The 19,361-nt window shown below is 40.5% G+C and overlaps 2 protein-coding genes and 1 long non-coding RNA gene across 3 annotated transcripts in view; 2 read left to right on the top strand and 1 right to left on the bottom strand.

Annotated features, from left to right (window-relative positions):
• Positions 1-2,695: 2,695 nt before the first annotated feature.
• LOC106676995 (lysozyme C-like) lies at positions 2,696-4,760 on the bottom strand. Its single transcript, XM_014414647.4, has 4 exons — positions 4,505-4,760; positions 3,351-3,509; positions 3,045-3,120; positions 2,696-2,966 (listed from the first exon to the last, which is right to left on the bottom strand). Exons 1-4 carry the CDS (start codon positions 4,632-4,634, stop codon positions 2,900-2,902), a joined length of 432 nt encoding a protein of 143 aa, XP_014270133.3. The 5' UTR covers positions 4,635-4,760; the 3' UTR covers positions 2,696-2,899.
• A 2,842-nt stretch (positions 4,761-7,602) lies between these two features.
• LOC112432337 (uncharacterized) lies at positions 7,603-11,132 on the top strand. Its single transcript, XR_013096086.1, has 3 exons — positions 7,603-7,997; positions 8,601-8,738; positions 11,039-11,132. It is a non-coding gene; the product is annotated as an uncharacterized LOC112432337 (long non-coding RNA).
• A 1,543-nt stretch (positions 11,133-12,675) lies between these two features.
• LOC143415652 (programmed cell death 1 ligand 1-like) overlaps positions 12,676-19,361 on the top strand; it is a 158,904-nt gene continuing 152,218 nt past the window's right edge. The window contains exons 1-2 of the mRNA XM_076880980.1: positions 12,676-12,767; positions 13,482-13,841. Coding sequence (XP_076737095.1) covers positions 12,707-12,767; positions 13,482-13,841 — 421 coding nt within the window. The 5' untranslated portion in view covers positions 12,676-12,706. The remainder of the gene's footprint in view (positions 12,768-13,481; positions 13,842-19,361) is intronic.

A 19,361-nucleotide genomic window follows, 5' to 3' on the forward strand; every position in this document is an offset into this window, starting at 1 on the left:
TGGTTATTAGATGCTGCTCCAGCCGGTCAGAGAATCCCCCGCCGCCCCGCCCTCTCCTGTCTGCGCCGCAAGCAGCAGGCGCACCTCGCAAACGAAGGGCACCCTTACTCCCAGCAAATGGGCGACAGGAAACCGATCGATGCCTATGCCATTCCCAATATGCGCTGGCTGATGTTGGGGCAGCATGAGTACGAGCATATTTTTTTTTTTTTTTTTTTTTTTTTGGCCGATGCCTGTGATGCCGCCCCGGGCAACCGGGGCTCGTCGGGGGAGCTACTTAACAGAGCGGTGGAGCTTCCTCCGGCGCAGGATCGTTGAGTTAGACTCCATGTCAGTGGTTAAAGTGCTGTTCAGTGTATGCCTGGTGGAGTTGGTGCCATAACGGCTGTGTCTGTTGTTTTTCCTCAGGAGGACAGCGGAACACAGGACTGCAAGACACAGGGTGTGCGAAGGCACAGGGGCAGAGAGCACGAAATACCAGCACTTAGGAGAAGTGCTGGTCTGCCAGCCAGGCCGTGACATTTTTCCAAGCTGACTTCCAACTAGCACCAAAGGATATAATATTATAATGCAATGAAAGTGCTGACTTAATGCTAATTAAAAAAAAAAGACATTATTTTATTTTTTGCAAGCAGCATACATCACGTGTACAAAGTTCATCAACTAGAACCTTTTTGCTTTCAAATGAAGTTTCTTACATCATAATAATAATCTAATCATAATTTTAACCCAAATTGCAGCTGAACAAGTGGATTCAAGAGGCATTGAACTAAATTTAACCCAGAAAACAATATTCTTGCATGTCTAATATGTGTTATTATTAGAACATTTCTATTTCCAACACAAAAATATACAGGTAAATTTTATGTAAAGTGAACCTAGAGATTCTCCTAACCCCAAACACATCATCTTAGTGGGTATGAAGTCATTAAGCTCTAAGACCAGGCAGTCTGACAGGCTGACACCGTAGTAGCCGTCCATTCCACTATCCTTCAACTTGGCTACAGCTAACCAGGAGCAATAACAATAGACTCTTCATGATGATGTTTCTGCTGGTCTCAATTTGTCCAGAGCTGATGCTGAATTTCCTACTTTTTTACTGACTATGTTCAGATAAGAGGACCAGAACAGAGTTATGTAAAAGAACACTAACACACAATGATGGGTTCATGGTTACCAAACCCAGACAGGTAAACAAAGCAGATTGATTGGATGGACTCTAAAGTTTTGCAAAGTTTAGTTTTTTGCAAAGCATTCAAAGCTGTATTATTTACTTTACATCAGAAGACCATAGTTTACCAAATTACAAAACTAGCACAGGACAATAAGCCAATGGACAAAATATTTATTGAGGTTATAGATCAGTTTAGCAGTACTATGGTTTTCTCAAATTGGTATTTATTTATTTTATTTTATTTTTTGCACTCAGGCAACCCGTGACCTGTTAACCTTCAGAAAGCATGCAGGTTTGAAGTGTTTAGCATGAATTTATTTTTTAGACCTGTAGGCTGTCCATCTATATTTTTACTGTGCAACTGATATCCTTTTAAGAGACCACTGATACCCCCCCCCCCCACACACACACACACACCTCTCTTCTTTTATGTGCTTGCTGCTCTGTGTGTGGGTGTTGAGACCTAATTGGTGTTTAGACCCCAATGATTACAGTTAACATTTTAGTCAGCATGTGTCATAATAAGACAAGACTCATTTTCTTACAGTAAAGTGAATGAAAACCAGACTCATAAATGTCCATTTATTGCTTAATTTATATTCTTCAGCTAACCAATAAATGAATCTGCAACTCACCACTAATGCCGAACGTGCTTGAATGTAAGATTTTCTGAATAGTACATTCTTCTTATTTTAATTTAATTGTTGTTATTGTTCTTGTGACTGCAATTAAACGTAATCTGGGCAAAGCTGTAAATTAAAAAAAAAAAAAAAGAGCACAAACCAGAAGTGGTTTTAAGACTAGAGGGCCAATAGAATATTGACACAAACATTTCGATCCCCAATGTAGCACATAATGTTTTAAGAGTCATTCGATGATTTGTGAATAATATGTAGTTGCCTCACCGTTAAATGGTAAAAGCAAACCCGCACCTTTTAACTCTAGGCAAGCAGAAAATGTTATGTTTCATTGAATTAAGCTGTTAATTTGAAAGATCCCAATGTCAGTTGATCCATCATTGTTGGTGTTTTGGGCCATGGTGTTATAGTTTGACTCCCATAGGCTGACTCCATAGTAGCCATCTATCCCATTAGCCCTGAGCATGCAGGCCCACAGGCTCCTCATGATGGTATTTTTGTTTGTCCAAATATGTCTAAAGCTACTGCTGCTTTCCCCTGTTATTGGCAAAAATGCTCAGCTGAAAATGATGTGGCTGCCCAGGCTTGCTTTTGCATCAAAGTGGAAAAGAAAAAAAAAATAGAGCTGTACAAACAAAGCATATCGATCCAGCAAAAAAAGATCCCCAAAGTTTGTAAAAGTTCTAGATTAGAGGACCCAAATACGCACAAGGGAAGGGTTGGGTAAGAATAGAAATACAAGCAATGGTGGATTTAGAGTTTAAAAAAAAAAATACAGCTGAACAAACAAAACACGTTGTTTGGGCTGAAATAGATCCCAGAGTTCTGGAAAGTTTCTTGTCTGTTTTTACTTAAGAAAAGGTCTAATCAAGGACACAAAGCATTCCATATTTACTGATTTATTTAGAACACATGAGACCACATTTTCTTAATTTTTTAAATGAGGAATGAAAAACGTTGAAAGAGTAGAGATTTTAACTGATGTTTAATCATTTGGGTCACCCAATATGTTTTCTTTTAAAAGTAGAAACAGAGGAGGATGGAGACAATTTACTATGTCGATGACACCCTTCTGTTTATGTGTTGATTAAAGACGACATCCGGACAAATAGGGCCTGAGATCCTGGCCCTGACAGCGAGTGCGCCAGGCAACCCTAAAACCAGATTCAAAGGTCAGTCCAATGAACACAGAACTATCAGTGCATCCCAATCACATAATGATCTGTTCTTACCAGGCTGTGATGCCTTGTTCCCTAACGATACGTTTGGCACAATTGATCGCAGAGGTGACATCATCTATCAAAAGCACTGTGGCCAAAGGGGGAAAGAAAAAAGTTAACATTGTGGAATAATAAGGACAACATCTGGGAAAAGTGAGTGAAAGTGCTTTTATCAAAAACACTTATCCATACACAAAATCAATATTGCAGGTTGAGAAAAGAAAGTAAATAAATCAGTTTTAGAATAAATCAGTATAAATGTATTAAGCCACTGAAGATGATTTACTGCTGAAGACTTAACCTCAGATCATCACTGACCATCGCAGTCAATGTTGCATCCATTTGCTGAACGAATGCGGCGGTCATTGCACCACCAGCGGCTATTTATCTGAAAGATGCCGAAGTCAGTGGATCCATCAGTGTTACGATTTGTTGCCTTTGTGTTATAGTTTGACTCATGTTTGGTCAGGCAAACCCCTGCAGACAGAACAGAAGAGATGGAAATGCAGATTGCCTGAAAGATAAAGGACAAGAGTCCTTTGCACATCCTCAACTAACTACTTCTCACATGCTGACACTTTGTTAGAGTCCCTTCTCGTCATATTTTAACCCTCTGATTTCTTAGGGTCATCTGTGATTAACCCTAATCACAGATAATCAGAGTATGTAATTTTTTATTTTAATCATATTGCTAATTGACATGCATCAAAAATGATTCATTGGTTCAGATCACACAGATGTCAAAAGCAAGAACAAAACACCTTCACCCCAACTCACTGACTCGCTTACTCTGGAATCTTTTGCACACCATGCAAGTGAGCTGTAACACAGACTGCAAGTTTACAGAGTGGGGATACTTTGTAATAAAGAAACCTTCCTCTGTCTTGGCTCTACCTGAGCTGTGAGATACGTCTATAACGCCGACGTTAACTCTAAAAAGCAGTGGAATAAAAAGTTGCATCATGATGGTTAGTGGAGGAAAGATTTGTAAGAAGTATTTAAGAATTGATGAAGCTGATCAGAAAGATGACTTTATGGTCTCTGTTTCTATCTCACATTCAATCACTTTTGCTCATGAAACCATGTACAACTTTTTGCTCTGATCATTTAATAAATAAACAAACTTGGATTGCAAAACAGAGACATTTCTCTTCAGGGTCTTACCAAAAACTCAGAAATTGTTACTGTTATATTTTCTTTCAACCTGACTTCATGACAATCAGCACCATACATGACATTAATTGATAGTTCATTGAACTCTTACTGATGCCAGAGAACCACTCAGGGAAAAAGCTACAGTAGCTTTGTTCTGATATATAATCTCCAGTTACTTGTGCCAAATATCCATATAAATGGGTAGAGATGAACCTACTCCTGACTCTTATCCCAGTCACTTCAATGGTGAACTGCTTATTTTGGTGACCATCCAGGGTTGATCACCTTAGATTGTTTAAGTAAAAGGCTGTACTCACAGTTAGCCAGGCTGACACCACGATAGCCATCCATCCCGTTTGCCTTCAGCTTACGGGCCCAGTCACAGCGCTCAAAGACTTTAGCACTGGCCACAGTTATCAAAAGCAAGAAAACAAACACACTCCTCATGATGATGTCTGTGCTGTTTCACAGTTGCTGCTGAATCTCCTTATTGCTGAAATAGCTCAGCTGAAAAAGCTGTGACTGTCTGGGTTCAGATCAGAGGATCCAAATGTGCAATAAATGATGGGTTACGTGAAAAAGCTGGGTTCATGATTACACAATCCAGAGAGACAAATAAAACACACTGAACGGGATGAAATGTATTCCAAAGTTCAGGAAAGTTAACAAACAATAAATAAAACCCAATGATGGCACTGAGCCCAAAGAAACACTAAATGGAAAGACCAAATTACTCATATTTGAGATGCTGCTCCACGGGGCGCACTACTGGCAGCTCATTGTGACAGCAAGAATAGGAAAGGGGTTTGTAAGGTGTAGCAGAATTCTAACAATAATGGCCAGGTATTACATGCTTTTCATTAGAAAAATGATGCCATGGGCCACTTTAAAATCAACATGTGATGTTATAAAATTGTCAGTCTGTGACTCCGTGTTTATGTTTAGTTTATTAGTATTCTGTGGTTTTGGTTACCTTGGGTGTTTGTACTCTTCTGTTCATGGTTCATGTTCCCATGTTCTGAGTCCCCCAGTCTGTGTTAAGTTGGTGTGTTATGTCATTACGTGTATGTGTTTCCTCTTTTACTTTGAAGGTCCGTGTCTGTTCTCAGTGTGTTCAATTTACTTTTCCCCTGTCTCGTCAGGTCGGATTACTCCCAGCTGTGCCCTCCTTTTGTGTCTCATCCCCTCGTTATCCTTCTCTGTATTTTAACCTCGTGTCAGCCTTTGTTAGTTGCTGGTTCGTCTGCGTTATTCCCCGCCGTCATTCTGTGTTTATTCCTCCGGCTTCCTGGTCATTCTCACTGCAAGGTACCCTCGTTCGTGTTCTGGCTTTGTGTTTAGTTTTAGTTTTCCCAGTTTAGAGTTTTTACTGTTCTGTTTCTCACCACCCTTTTTTGTTGTACTTCACCTGTTGTTAATAAAGCTCACCCTCCAATTAAGCAGTCTGCATCTTGGGTCCGTTATTAATCCACACGGCCTGCCTCGGCACCCCGTGACAAAAATAAAAAAAATGATAAAAACAGGCTCACAGAAAAGGTGACTCATGGAATAAGAGGCCAACAGGGTTTGTGCTTGAGCACCACCTGGGGTCTGTCTGTGCATGTGCCAGCCCACTTTGCTCCTTGAGGTGATGGTCAACTTGTAATGCTGGCACACTTTGCAAGCAAAATCAAAAAAAGTTGTTAGACTCCAACTGCAACAAAACTACATCCTTGGGGAAAAAAAAGATGAATCTAGGACTATTGAGGACAGATAGGTGCATAGTTTATACTTTATGTATTTGGTTTTGGGGTTTAGTGTAAATTTCTAGTAGTAAAGTATAAGCATGGTAAAGATGACCACTCACAGTTGGTATTCTCATTAAAAATGAAAATCAGTGTTTGATTAGTAATCAGTTTTAGATTGTGTTAGCTTTGTTCCTATTTTTGTTAATGTGTGTTATGCCACAAAATGAGCTATATCACTTATGTTTTGGTCTTACATGGTATGACCATGTATCAACTGTTTTATATTGTTTCTATAATTTCTAATATGTAATTAGATTGGAATACATTAATGTATTTTAGTTTTTTTACTTATGTTTCAGCACAACTTCATGCCCAGCTAATTTAAGGAACTTGGAAAGAAAAGTGTCTGAACTTCTTTAAGTTTCTTGGAGACATTTCACCTCTCATCCGAGAAAGTCCCAGATTGAAGCCCTATCAGAGTGTCCCCAAACTTTGGTAAAGGCAGAGGATGACTGCAATCTTTACCTAAACCATATTAGGAAACAGATCCAGGTCAATGCCTCAGCCTCTGTATCACCTCTCTTTTGAGAGATTTACCATGTTTGCTACATTGTTGAGCTTTATGTCACTCATTTTACAGCATCCAGTTTGGGTTAGTTGAGCTCTAAGACAGATGATATACGAATCATTTTGGGATGTTTTAAGGGTGAAATGTGCTGCAGGATCATTGAAACATTAATATTGTTTTCCCAGTTATAGCAAGTTCAAATTTATCTAAAAAAACAAACAAAACTGTTGATCAAAGTTCAGTTACCTAACACACTGGGACAAAACATGTTTCAACATATTTGCTCAAATTGACCCGCACTTAAAATAAACAGCACACTGAATATGATAAACACAAAGTGGCTGCACTCAAATCTGCTGCACTTTCTGCTTAATGTGAATCCATTCTATCTGTGATAAGTATGGTTTATGTTAAAGCAACGGCTGGTCATAAAATCTCAACAGGCCTTTGAAGGCTGATGGGTAAAAAGAGGATGTTTCATGCCTTATATGACATTCCTCTTCCTGCATACAAAGATTCCTATGAGTGCCACATACTCTACTCTACTTTGCTAGACCCTCCCCTGCACAGTTCCCGCTGGTTTCCTCTTTGTGGAGCAAAGTGGGCGATAAACAAATGAGAGAAAATCCGATCAGCTGATCACTGATCAGTTTCATGATTTAATTAGCAGGGGGTGGGGAGAGGGGGGCATGAGAAGAAGAAGCACCTGCGATGTCAGGAAGTCAGTGACAGGTAAACCCACAGGAAGTTTTTCTGCCCTATCGGCTACAGGATGATGCGAACTGTTTCTACGAATATGTAACACGATCAACGATCGGAAGATAACAAGTTCCGTTAAACAAAATCAGTAACTGTGATTTAGGTTCAATACGAAAAGTTTGAGGAAAAATCTCAACGACGTGCTGTCACTGAAGGCATCACACAGTATTGACATGTTGTCATTTAAGTGTATTTGTTGGGGAGTAACGGAATACATGTACCGCCGTTACGTATTTAAAATACAAAATATGAGTAACTGTATTCCGTTACAGTTACCTTTTAAAAAGGTGGTATTCAGAATACAGTTACTTTGTTGAAATAAATGGATTACACTGCGGTACTTTCCTGTTTCATATTGTCGCGGGTCAGGACTGTTTGGGTTTTGTTTGACAGCTATGTTCTGTTGTTCCAGGCGGCAGCGTTACGGTTGCCATGGTTACAGGGCGACGCTCTCTCTCTCTCTCTCTGCGACTGTGTGTTTCCTGGGTGAGAGAGCGCCTTTTTGTTGTTGATGTTGTGCTAAGCTAACAGGCAGAATGCTACAAGCATAGCTCTAAAGAATGTAGCATCATGGGCAGTGTAGTCCGTGTTGCAGGGAGAATGGACTGCCATACACGTTATGTGTCTGTGAGCGCGAGGAGGGAGAAAAAGGGGAGTGGAAAGGTACGAGTTGTCATCGAGGAAAAACGGGAGCTGGAAGCATGTAAATATAATAATAACCACTGCAGCCAAGAAGAGTGCCTGACGAGCCCAGTTGTAAGTAAGCTATTAAGACTCGACTGTACGCCGTGTTCGTGTTTTCCTCCGAAAACAATAAGTTCCGTTGGAGCAGTCTTTCAAAGCCTCTCTCTGTCTCTCGCAAGAAAAGTTGACCCACACAACAAAGTAAAGATATTTTTCGGCTACGAGCCGACAGGGACCCCGCCGGATTAGTCAGAGGTCCCTTTACTACAGTACGGAGTCGCGGACCTTCAGTAATAGTAATAAATCACACAGCAATAGTATATTCACGTTGTTGTAAAAAGCATGATAATATATTAAGTAATCCAAAGTATTCAGAATACGTTACTGTCATTGAGTAACGTAACGGAATATGTTACAGAATACATTTTGGGGCATGTATTCTGTATTCTGTAATGGAATACATTTTAAAAGTAACCTTCCCAACACTTTTTATTATTGCCTGTGGCTTCCTGACTGACTTCAGCCACTCACAATGTTTGTTTTAACATTCAGTGAAGGCCTCACAGAGGTACCCATGTTCCCCTTTATGTCAGCTAATTTTGATGCTTTATAGTAAGTGTTGTTCACTTTGACCATTTGAAAGCTTTTTCTCTCTTCTTTGTTGCATTTAAATAGAGAACCCATTGCTTTCCCCAAAAACCATCCTGTCACAGGGGAAGAGGAGGAGGTTTTGACCTAAGTGACTGAACTGGTCAAATTGTCGATCTGACATCGAGAGGAGAATGAAGAACATCTCTCTTCTGTGGCTCCTCTGTAAGTACACTGTAATGATTATCTATGAAAACCTGTTGTTTCTTTATCACAAAACTTCCTGGTTGGTGTGGAATCACGGTTTTTTTCAAGGAGACCACAAAGAACAAAGAGGGTCAACAGGAGTAAGTGTAGAAAATCGGTGCAGATTATAGGTAAATGAGCTCATAGACATCTATGATATGAAAAGCTGCTACATTAAAAGTTAGAATCTTACTTAAGTATTAATAAAAATGTTTTATCATCTATAATGTAAATGTCATGCATTCTTCTCACTCATATCAACAATATTATTGAATTATAATTATTTATTTATGTGTGTATCATTATAATGTTGCTTGATGTTTGGAATAACCTATATGCTGCTGAGTAACTTTATTTACAATAAAATAAGATCATAAAGTAAGTAGTAAGTAAGCTTTACAATAAATTGCAAGGGGCACACATTGTCTAATCTAAACTACAATGGAGCCGAAGAAGAAAACTGAAAAACAAAGAAATATCTGATTGTATTATAAAGTGAGGACAATTTCAGTTAAGTGCTGTAAATGTACTGTCAGTATCACTGGTGATATTACGAGATTACCAGCACTCTAGCCCAGCACACATGTCTCTGTGTAGGACATGAGAAAAAAAAAGTTTCCTCCTCTCTCTGCTCATCAGTGCGTAACTCAACCAAATCCATGACATCTGTGTTCTCCACAGTCTGGTGGTTTTCTGTTTTCTCTGCTACATCTCACAGATGTAACATTTTCTACAGCTACTTTTAGTACCACTGATATTCATTTAGACTCTTTTTCTCCAATCGATCTTTCTGAGTTAACTTCAATAATTACTTGCTCCAGTTTCACATACTGCGCTGCAGTGGTTTGTATCACATCTATCTAATAGACTCCAATTTGTACATGTAAATGGAGAGACCTCTTCACACACTAAGGTCAATTATGGAGTTCCACAGGGTTCAGTGCTAGGACCCATTCTATTTACATTCTATGGAACATACATTCCCTTAAGCCAGGTGTGGGCAATTCCAGGCCCCGAGGGCCAGTGTCCTGTAAGTTTTAGATCTCACCTTGGGTCAACACACCTGAATCACATGATTAGTTCGTTACCAGGCCTCTGGAGAACTTCAGGACATGTTGAGGAGCTAATTAACCATTTAAATCAGCTGTGTTTGATCAAGGACATATCTAAAACCTGCAGGACACCGGCCCTAGGGGCCTGGAATTGCCCACCCCTGCCTTAGACCGTATCATTAGAAGACATAGCATAAATTTTCACTGCTATGAAGATGACACACAACTCTATCTGTCCATGAAGCCAGATAACACACACCATTAGTTAAACTGCAGGAATGTCTTAAAGACATAAAGACCTGGATGGCCGCTAACTTTCTGCTTCTTAATTCAGATAAAACTGAGGTTATTGTACTCGGCCCTGAAAATCTTAGAAATATGGTATCTAACCAGATTCTTACTCTGGATGGCATTACCTTGGCCTCCAGTAACGCTGTGAGGAACCTTGGAGTCATTTTTGACCAGGATATGTCCTTCAACGCACATATTAAACAAATATGTAAGACTGCTTTCTTCCATTTGCGCAACATCTCTAAAGTTAGAAATATCCTGTCTCAGAGTGACGCTGAAAAACTAGTTCATGTATTTATTACTTCCAGGCTGGACTACTGTAATTCATTATTATCAGGATGTCCTAAAAACTCACTGAAAAGCCTTCAGTTAATCCAAAATGCTGCAGCAAGAGTCCTGACAGGGACTAGAAAGGGAGAGCATATTTCTCCTGTTTTGGCTTCCCTTCATTGGCTTCCTGTTAAATCCAGAATTGAATTCAAAATCCTGCTCCTCACATACAAGGTCTTAAATAATCAGGCCCCATCTTATCTTAATGACCTTGTAGTACCATATCACCCTATTAGAGCACTTCGCTCTCGCTCTGCAGGCCTACTTGTTGTTCCTAGAGTATTTAAAAGTAGAATGGGAGGCAGAGCCTTCAGTTTTCAGGCCCTCTTCTGTGGAACCAGCTTCCAGTTTGGATTCAGGAGACAGACACTATCTCTACTTTTAAGATTAGGCTTAAAACTTTCCTTTTTGCTAAAGCATATAGTTAGGGCTGGACCAGGTGACCCTGAATCCTCCCTTAGTTATGCTGCAATAGACATAGGCTGCCGGGGATTGCCTTGATGCATTGAGTTTTTCCTTTCCAGTCACCTTTCTCACTCACTATGTGTTAACAGACCTCTCTGCATTGAATCATATCTGTTATTAACCTCTGTCTCTCTTCCACAGCATGTCTTTATCCTGTTTTCCTTCTCTCACCCCAACCGGTCGCAGCAGATGGGTTTCAAACATCAGAATAAAATTCTTCTGAGTTGATCCACAACCAGCTTTGTTCTTTTATCAGTATTACTCTGTATAAGCTGTGTTTGATAGAAATGTAATGATACAGGTCACAAATGACAGCATGTGTATTAGGTGAAAAACCACACTTACCGTTCTCTTACATCCCCGGTGTGTTCTTAAAGGAAATCACTTTAAGCTTTTAATTTCTTTTTCAGGTTTCCATTGTTTCTAATATAACATATAATTTGCTTTTCTTTTCTAATGTATTTATGAGAATATTTAAGTTAATGATTCAGTACAATGTTTCAATTTGACCTCATGGTGGCAGTGTTGTCACACTGGTAAGGTTACGACTGGAACACAGACGAATCTAATAGTGAGCATTGAAGTAAATTTAGAGATTACAGTCTTCAAACCAGAAGTAGTTATCTCTGTTTTCATATGTCATGATCCTTAAAAATATAACCAATCATGAGAATAATGACAAAAAATAATGTAAGAATATAAATAAATGTATAAATAAAATATATACATAAATAAAAATCAATAAATAAAATATAGATGACAGACTGTTAATAATAAGAGCCTCCACAACAGTTATATTCAAAGGCAAAGGAAGGAAATAATTATTATTTATGTTTTTATTATTATCATTGTTGGCAGAACACTTTTCAAATCAAGAAGATCCTGTGTTTGAATCCACCACCTTTCAGTGCCTGCATGTTCCTGTGGGTACTTCAGATTCCTCCACCACAATCTGTCCAACACATCCAACTTATTCCATCTAAAGTGTTTGTTTGATGACCACAGTTTCTTTTTTAAATTTATGTTGACTCACTGCCAGCACAGAGAAAGGAAGTGAAAATTTAGTGGTTCCTCTTGGTTCAACCTCCTCTCTCTTTGGCTGTTCCATCACATATTGTACTATCTTTAAATATCTTTTTGTTTCTGTCTGTTATTGAAATATAACTGTCAAACATTCACATTAGGCTGTTTGGTATATAGAACACTTTAACAAGGTGACCTCAGACACTTTTTGAAGAAATCTTTGTGTGGATTTTTTTCCATCCTGATGATCAGAAGAGTGTTTGAAGGTGTCAGAGATTCTTCAGAACAACAGTAAGTGTTTAAAATTAACGCCTTTCAGTCTTTTAGGTAATCTGACAGGTTGACTGAAGTCTGTGAGCTTCAGTCGATTAACACAAACATAAAAAAAAATCACCTCAACCAAGTGGAAATGTACTCTGTTACTCGCCTCTACTCTGATTACAGCCATGTCTGTTTCTGCTATTCTTTGTCTCTCACTGTAAATATGTTTGTTTTGTTCTGTGGAGATCATTCAAGAACTGAACCTGTTCTGCTCTTTAATGATGACGCACTTTCTGATCTTCCTGCTGTCCAGCCTCGTCACTCTGATGTGACTTCCTTCAGAGACTTTGAGAAGTGTTGAGTTTGGACGAGTGTCTGAAAGACAAAGTTTTATTTAATCCTTAAATTTAATTTCATGTAGTCAGATTTTAAAGTCAGGTTCTATTATTCTGTCACAGGAGATACCAAAGGTTCAGATTTTATGAAAATCAACGTGTCGGATCAGCAGACCTGGACAACACGGAAATGTCTGCTGTAACTGCATTGGCTTTGCTGTTTGTCGGTGTCTTCATGTTTGTCTCTGCAGGTGAGATTTATAAGGATGTTTTTATTAAGAGAAATAAACAGTGTCTGCATTGTTTAAATGTTACTTCTAAAATGTTTATTTTCATATTTCATATTCAGTTTGTTTATGTCTTTGAGGGCATCACGAGTTGTTGTTTGTGTGAACATAAGTGCTTTGTCTGCAATTTGAACCACAGAGAAAAAGAACTGTAATGTGTGTGTCCGTGTGATGTGTTGTAGTTCCAGTTGTCAGTATACAGCTACAAATCTTTTTGCTTACAGTATAAATTTAAGCTATGATACAGCAGCTGCCTGCATAATAACAATCCTATTTTTTGTAGATATTGTCATAATATTCAGATGTGCTGACGGGTGGAGGTGGGGTTGCAGTTGCACTGTAATGCATTGGCAGCATTTGCCCTCATGGTGACAATCACAATGAACACTTCATATTTTCTCCCTCTTTTATTTTCACCTACCTCCACCTCTGGTGGCCCGGCAACTCCACCTTATTGCCTCTGATAACTCAGTATCATAGGCACACTCATTAACTGATCCCATGTGTAAAAGACAAAGCCTCCTAGTAAAGTCATTAATAATTAGGATTCTTGATTAGTGAAAATGCACAGTCACTCAGCATAGCAATAAGGTAACCACAAAAGATCAATAATGCAATACATTAAAATAATACAAATAATTCAATAACCTCTCTGCTCTGAATTGTTTCCTCTTTCAGAGCAGAAAACTATCACAGCTGAGTCTGGACAGGACGTCACTCTGACATGTAGAGCTCCGAATGACAACATCATAGTTACAGAGTGGAGCAGAGCTGATCTGGAGATGGAACATGTCCTCTTGTACCGAGATGAACAGTTTGATCCAGAAGAGCAGCATCTATCATTTAAGAACCGGGTGGATCTGCAGGACAGACAGATGAAGGGTGGAGACGTGTCTTTGATTCTGAACAATGTGACGATTAATGACACTGGAACATACGAATGTCGCGTCATCAATGGAAGACCAAACCGCGGACGGGTTGCCCTATTGAAGAACGAACCCATTTGCATCTTTTACCTGAATGTTGTTGATCCTCCAGGTGAGTGAGTAGAGTTGAGTGTGTGTGTGATCAGAGGTGAAGCTGCTTCCTGGTTGTTGATGTTTGTTTCTAAAGATGTTGTTGATGAGACTTTGTAGAAAGCAGCTGGTCTGAGTGATGTGATCAGAGTGCAGTAGATAATGTCTGACAGCAGTTTGAAGAGGAAATGGATTCTGTTCTGTTCTTCACTCATCACCTACCTGACAGCTGACACCTCACACCTGTTTCTCACCTGCAGGTCAGACAGGAGGAGACACAGAGGATGGATCTGTTGGACTCATAGTTAGTCTGTCTGCTTGTATCTGTCTTGCTGCTCTGGTTCTAGGTTTCTATAGCTACAGGAAACATAAACAACAAAAAACGGGACTGATATCAGCAGGAGATATTCTCGGAAAATGTAGAAAAAAAAAGAAAAGAAAATTCCTGTCAAAGTAAATACTGTGTTGTTTGTTTACTTTTAACCAACATCATTTGGCATAAAACTGAAAGCTTTACAAATCAAGAAATTATTAAAATTCAGTAATCAAAATAGTCAGTATTCTAAATTCAATCAAAGAAAAGAAAAATCCAATAGAGTGATGGTGATGGTGATTTTCCAGCAGATGTCTTCACTTTCTCTCATTCTACTGCATCCAGTTAGATGTGTTCAAAGATGCTGGTATGTTTGAAGAACAAAAAACACAATTTTATCGTTAAACCAAACAACATCAGATTAATTTTTTTGTTTGTTTTTGAACATAGCTGACAGAGCTCTCCTCTCATAACCTTCAGCAGAACAGCTAGAATCCCGTAGTTCTCTGCAGTTTTTGTTGTTATATACATGATTCAAGTTAAATTTAGTTTTCTATGGAAAGAGCTTGGTGCAAACACGAGGTGTCATCAACATACCGCAATCACATTTCTTCATATTTCTAACCTGTCACTATAAGATGCTCTTTCAGTTTCTGAAAGCGCTTCAGTTGAATTTCAGTTGAATTTCATACCACATGATAATATTAATCTGCTCTCACAGTTCATTAATTCAAGATCAGTTTATTTTTTTAAAAAACATGTTCCTGCAAGTGTTTCACAATAAAAGACTTGTTAAGAAATGAAGCATTTTTGCACCAGAGTTAGAGGGCTTTTAATTCGTAATCAAGACATTGTGAAAAAAATATCATGAATAAAGTAAAAAAAGTAAAGTAAAAAAAAAAAAAAAAAAAAAAAAAAAAAAAAAAAATATATATATATATATATATATATATATATATATGTGTGTGTGTGTGTGTGTGTGTGTGTGTGTGTGTAATATCTTACTTTTCACTATACAGTGGAATAAATAAGTTCTTCCTTAGAGTTTATATTAGACGTATTACAGCCTGATCAGGAGGCAGAGACACACTTCAACAATCATAGTTATATTCCTGTTCACGTGACTTTTAATCAGAATCAGAATCAGAATCAGAATCAGAATACTTTATTGATCCCTGGGGGAAATTATTTTTTGTTACAGTGCTCCATTTTAAACCAACATTAAGACAAGACAGACAATACGCTAACTAAGAATAGTACAATATATACATATATATACATACATACATACATAAGTCACTTATAAATAAATATTTGGAAAAGAAACATGTGTAGTTGTAGCAGCAAACAGTGTGTTAAGTGGATGCGTTGTACAGGGAGATGGCCACAGGCAGGAATGATTTCCTGTGTCGTTCAGTGGTGCTTTTCGGTAATCTCAGTCTCTCACTGAACGTGCTCCTGTGACTGACCAACATGTCATGGAGTGGGTGGGAGGTGTTATCCAACATTGTCTTTATCTTGGACAGCATCCGCCTCTCCGACACCACCTTGAGGGAGTCCAGCTCCATCCCCACAACATTGCTGGCCTTACGGATCAGTTTATTAAGTCTGTTGGCATCTGCGACCCTCAGCCTGCTCCCCCAGCATGCAACAGCATAGAGGATCGCACTGGCCACCACAGACTCATAGAAAATCCTCAGCATTTTCTGGCAGATGTTGAAGGACCTCAGTCGCCTCAAAAAATAGAGACGACTCTGGCCCTTCCTGTAAAGTGCTGTGGTGTTTTTAGCCCAGTCCAGTTTATTGTCAATGTGTACTCCAAGGTATTTATAGTCCTCCACAATGTCAACACTGACCCCCTGGATTGAAACAGGGGTCAAGTGTTTCCTGGTCTTCCTGAAGTCCACGATCAGTTCCTTGGTCTTTGCCACGTTGAGCTGCAGATGATTCTGCTCACACCACGTGACAAAGGAGTCGACCACAGCCCGGTACTCTGTCTCATCATCCCTGCTGATGCATCCAACCACCGCAGAGTCATCAGAAAACTTCTGAAGATGGCAGGTCTCTGTGCAGTGGCTGAAGTCTGTGGTGTAGAGGGTGAAGAGGAAGGGGGAGAGGACAGTCCCCTGTGGTGCCCCTGTGTTGCTAATCACCTTGTCAGACACACACTGTGGGAGACGTACATATTGTGGTCTTCCTGTCAGGTAATCAACAATCCAGGACACCAGAGAAGCATCCACCTGCATCGCTGCTAACTTATCACCCAGGAGGGTCGGCCTGATGGTGTTGAAAGCACTGGAAAAGTCAAAAAACATGACCCTCACAGTGCTCGCCGGCTGGTCCAGATGGGTGTAGACACGATTGAGCAGGTAGATGATGGCGTCCTCTGTTCCGAGACGAGGCTGATAAGCGAACTGAAGGGGATCCAGATGTGGTCTTACTATGGGTCGCAGCTGGTCCAGGATGAGCCTTTCCAGGGTCTTCATGATGTGGGAGGTCAGTGCCACGGGCCTATAATCCTGGGGGCCACTGGGACGAGGCGTCTTTGGTACAGGGACGAGGCATGATGTCTTCCACATCACCGGGACCCTCTGCAGACTCAGACTCAGCATAAACAGTTTATGAAAGACTCCACACAGCTGGGGGGCACAGGCCTTGAGGACAAGGGGACTCACTCCGTCTGGTCCAGCAGACTTGCCTGAGTGAAGTCTCCTCATTTGCATCTCAACCTGGTATTGAGTGAAGGTGATGGGTGGGGGAGGGGTGTCAGGAATCTCACAGGAGGCAACATGTGAAGAGAGAGGCTGGCACAGTGGTGTGGCTCTGGATTCCAGGCTGACTACAGGTGAGGTTGTGGGGGTGGGAGCAGACACTGTGGTGTCGAATCTATTGAAAAACAGATTCAACTCGTCGGCTCTATTCTCACCTCCCTCAGCTCCCCTGCTGTTGGTTGGCCTGAATCCAGTGATGGTCTTCATGCCCCTCCACACCTCTCTCATGCTGTTCTGCTGGAGTTTCCACTCCAGCTTCCTCCTGTAATTGTCCTTAGCCTCTCTGATCTTGTCCTTTAGTAACACCTGGACCTTCCTCACCTCCTCTTTGTTGCCCCCTCTGAAAGCCCTCTTCTTGTTGTTGAGGAGGGCTTTGATGTCCTTAGTCACCCACGGCTTGTTATTTGGGTAACAATGAACAGTCTGAGCTGGAACAATGGAGTCGGTGCAGAAAGTTATGTAGTCTGTGATACACTCAGTAAGCCCATTGATGTCCTCGGCGTGAGGCTCACAGAGTGTTTCCCAGTCGGTCACCTCGAAACAGCCCTGTAGTTCCGCTATTGCCTCCTCTGACCACCTCCTAACAGTCCTGGTGGTCACAGGTTCCCTCCTCACAATTGGCACATAGCGGGGGGTGAGGTGAATCAGGTTATGATCTGACCTACCAAGTGGGGGGAGGGAGGAGGAGCTGTATGCATCCTTGACGTTAGCATACAGTAAGTCTAAAGTTTTCTCTCCCCTGGTGGGACAGTCCACATATTGTTTGAATGTTGGTAGTGTATTGTCCAGTGATACATGGTTGAAGTCACCCGAGATCACAATAAAGGCACTCGGGTGCTGAGTCTGTAGCCGAGCTATGGCAGAGTGGATAGTGTCACATGCAGCTGTGGGGTTAGCAGAGGGGGGAACATAAACAGCCACCAAGATGACGTGAGAGAATTCCCTGGGTAAATAATACGGCCTGAGTCCAACAGCACACAGTTCAGTGTCCGGGCAACAAATCCTTTCTTTGATTGTTATGTTGGCAGGGTTACACCACCGGTTGTTAACTAAAACAGCAAGCCCACCTCCTTTACGCTTACCGCTAGCGATGCTGTCCCTGTCCGCCCGAACAGTGTGGAAGCCTTCCACGGAAGCATTCTCATCGGGAATGACCTGGTGCAGCCATGATTCGGTGAAACACATCAGGCTACACTCTCGGTATTCCCTCTGACTCCGTACCAGTGCTGAGAGCTCGTCGATTTTACTTGCCAACGATCGCACATTTCCCATCACGATAGACGGCAGACACGGTTTAAACCTCCTCCTCGCTTCGAGCCTCCGCTGTCTCACCGTCACCTTTTTTCTTCTCTTCTGTCCTTGACCTCTGCATCCCCGATGTGTTTTCCTCCAAATTTCAGCTGGTACTTCTGCGGGCACTTCTGCGGGCCTGGCCAGCGAGCCGGCCGGCATCAGGGCGATCAGCTGATCTCTGGAGTAAACAGTCCGTGCGTGTAGGAGATGTGCCGCGGTCCCGTTCCATGATAAAAGTAACAGTTCCACGGCCACCAGAAGAACAAAAACTCTCTCAATCCACATGATTGAGTAAGAGATAGACAACGGAGGAAAATACAAGTCAGAAAAAAAAAAAGAATACGTAAGAAAAAAGAGCTAAACTAAGAGAAAAGCAGGAGCGACTGTAACAGGCTGCACGCTGGTTGGCGCATGCGCACTCAAACTAATCTCTTTTAAGTTAATTAAAATGTATCCAATATTAAATGTAACACTGCCATTTTATTAGGAACAACACATCATGTTTTTCATACACAGTATGCTCACTTATAAAACAATCCTCTAGTGGCCAAATATAAACCATGTGTGAGGATGGTGTTGATGTAAAATGTGAATCAGAGTGTTCCAGTCAGTCATCAGTGTGTCTCTGCACAGCTGTAATTAAAATGTGTTCAGAGGGCCTCAGTGTCTGAATGGTTCCAGTTCAGCTCCATAACAGCAGCGTCCCTGGTTTGATTCCTGTGTTTCAGCTCATATCTGCCTCTCTCACTGAGGGGGACGTAACTACATGGACATGGATTTGTTCATCAACCAAGCTACAGATCACAGAGAACAGAGGATAATTTTTCCATGCTTCTTTTCATATATGTGAACTAACAAATGTTTTAATTCTGAAAAATGAAGAATTAAGAAAAAAAGTGCTGTGTGAGTATAGGTATTGTTTTTTTAAGTTATTTGATGACTTGTGTCTATGTAATGAATAAAGTTCACATGTATCGTGATCACAGTAACAACTTTCCTAGAATTAATCTCTGTTTTAGATATTTAATTCATATTACTGTTTAATTTTGTTCATTTTAATCAGATCAAGATGTTGGAGAAGATGATGTCATCACTGATATCATGTGCAGTGTCATCAACATATCAAACTGTCAGCTACAGCCAATCAGTGTTTTCATATTTTTTT

The sequence above is a fragment of the Maylandia zebra genome, unplaced genomic scaffold (genome assembly GCF_041146795.1).
Source record: "Maylandia zebra isolate NMK-2024a unplaced genomic scaffold, Mzebra_GT3a scaffold02, whole genome shotgun sequence".
Taxonomy (NCBI): Eukaryota; Metazoa; Chordata; class Actinopteri; order Cichliformes; family Cichlidae; genus Maylandia; species Maylandia zebra.

Bases quoted from the DNA above. Each gene is read 5' to 3' on its own strand.
- LOC106676995 (XM_014414647.4), bottom strand. From the start codon at position 4,634: ATGAGGAGTGTGTTTGTTTTCTTGCTTTTGATAACTGTGGCCAGTGCT. The intron at 3,510-4,504 runs GTGAGTACAGCC...TTCTGTCTGCAG, and splicing joins TGGTGTCAGCCTGGCTAACT to GGGTTTGCCTGACCAAACAT. The intron at 2,967-3,044 runs GTAAGAACAGAT...ATCTGGTTTTAG, and splicing joins GAACAAGGCATCACAGCCTG to GGTTGCCTGGCGCACTCGCT.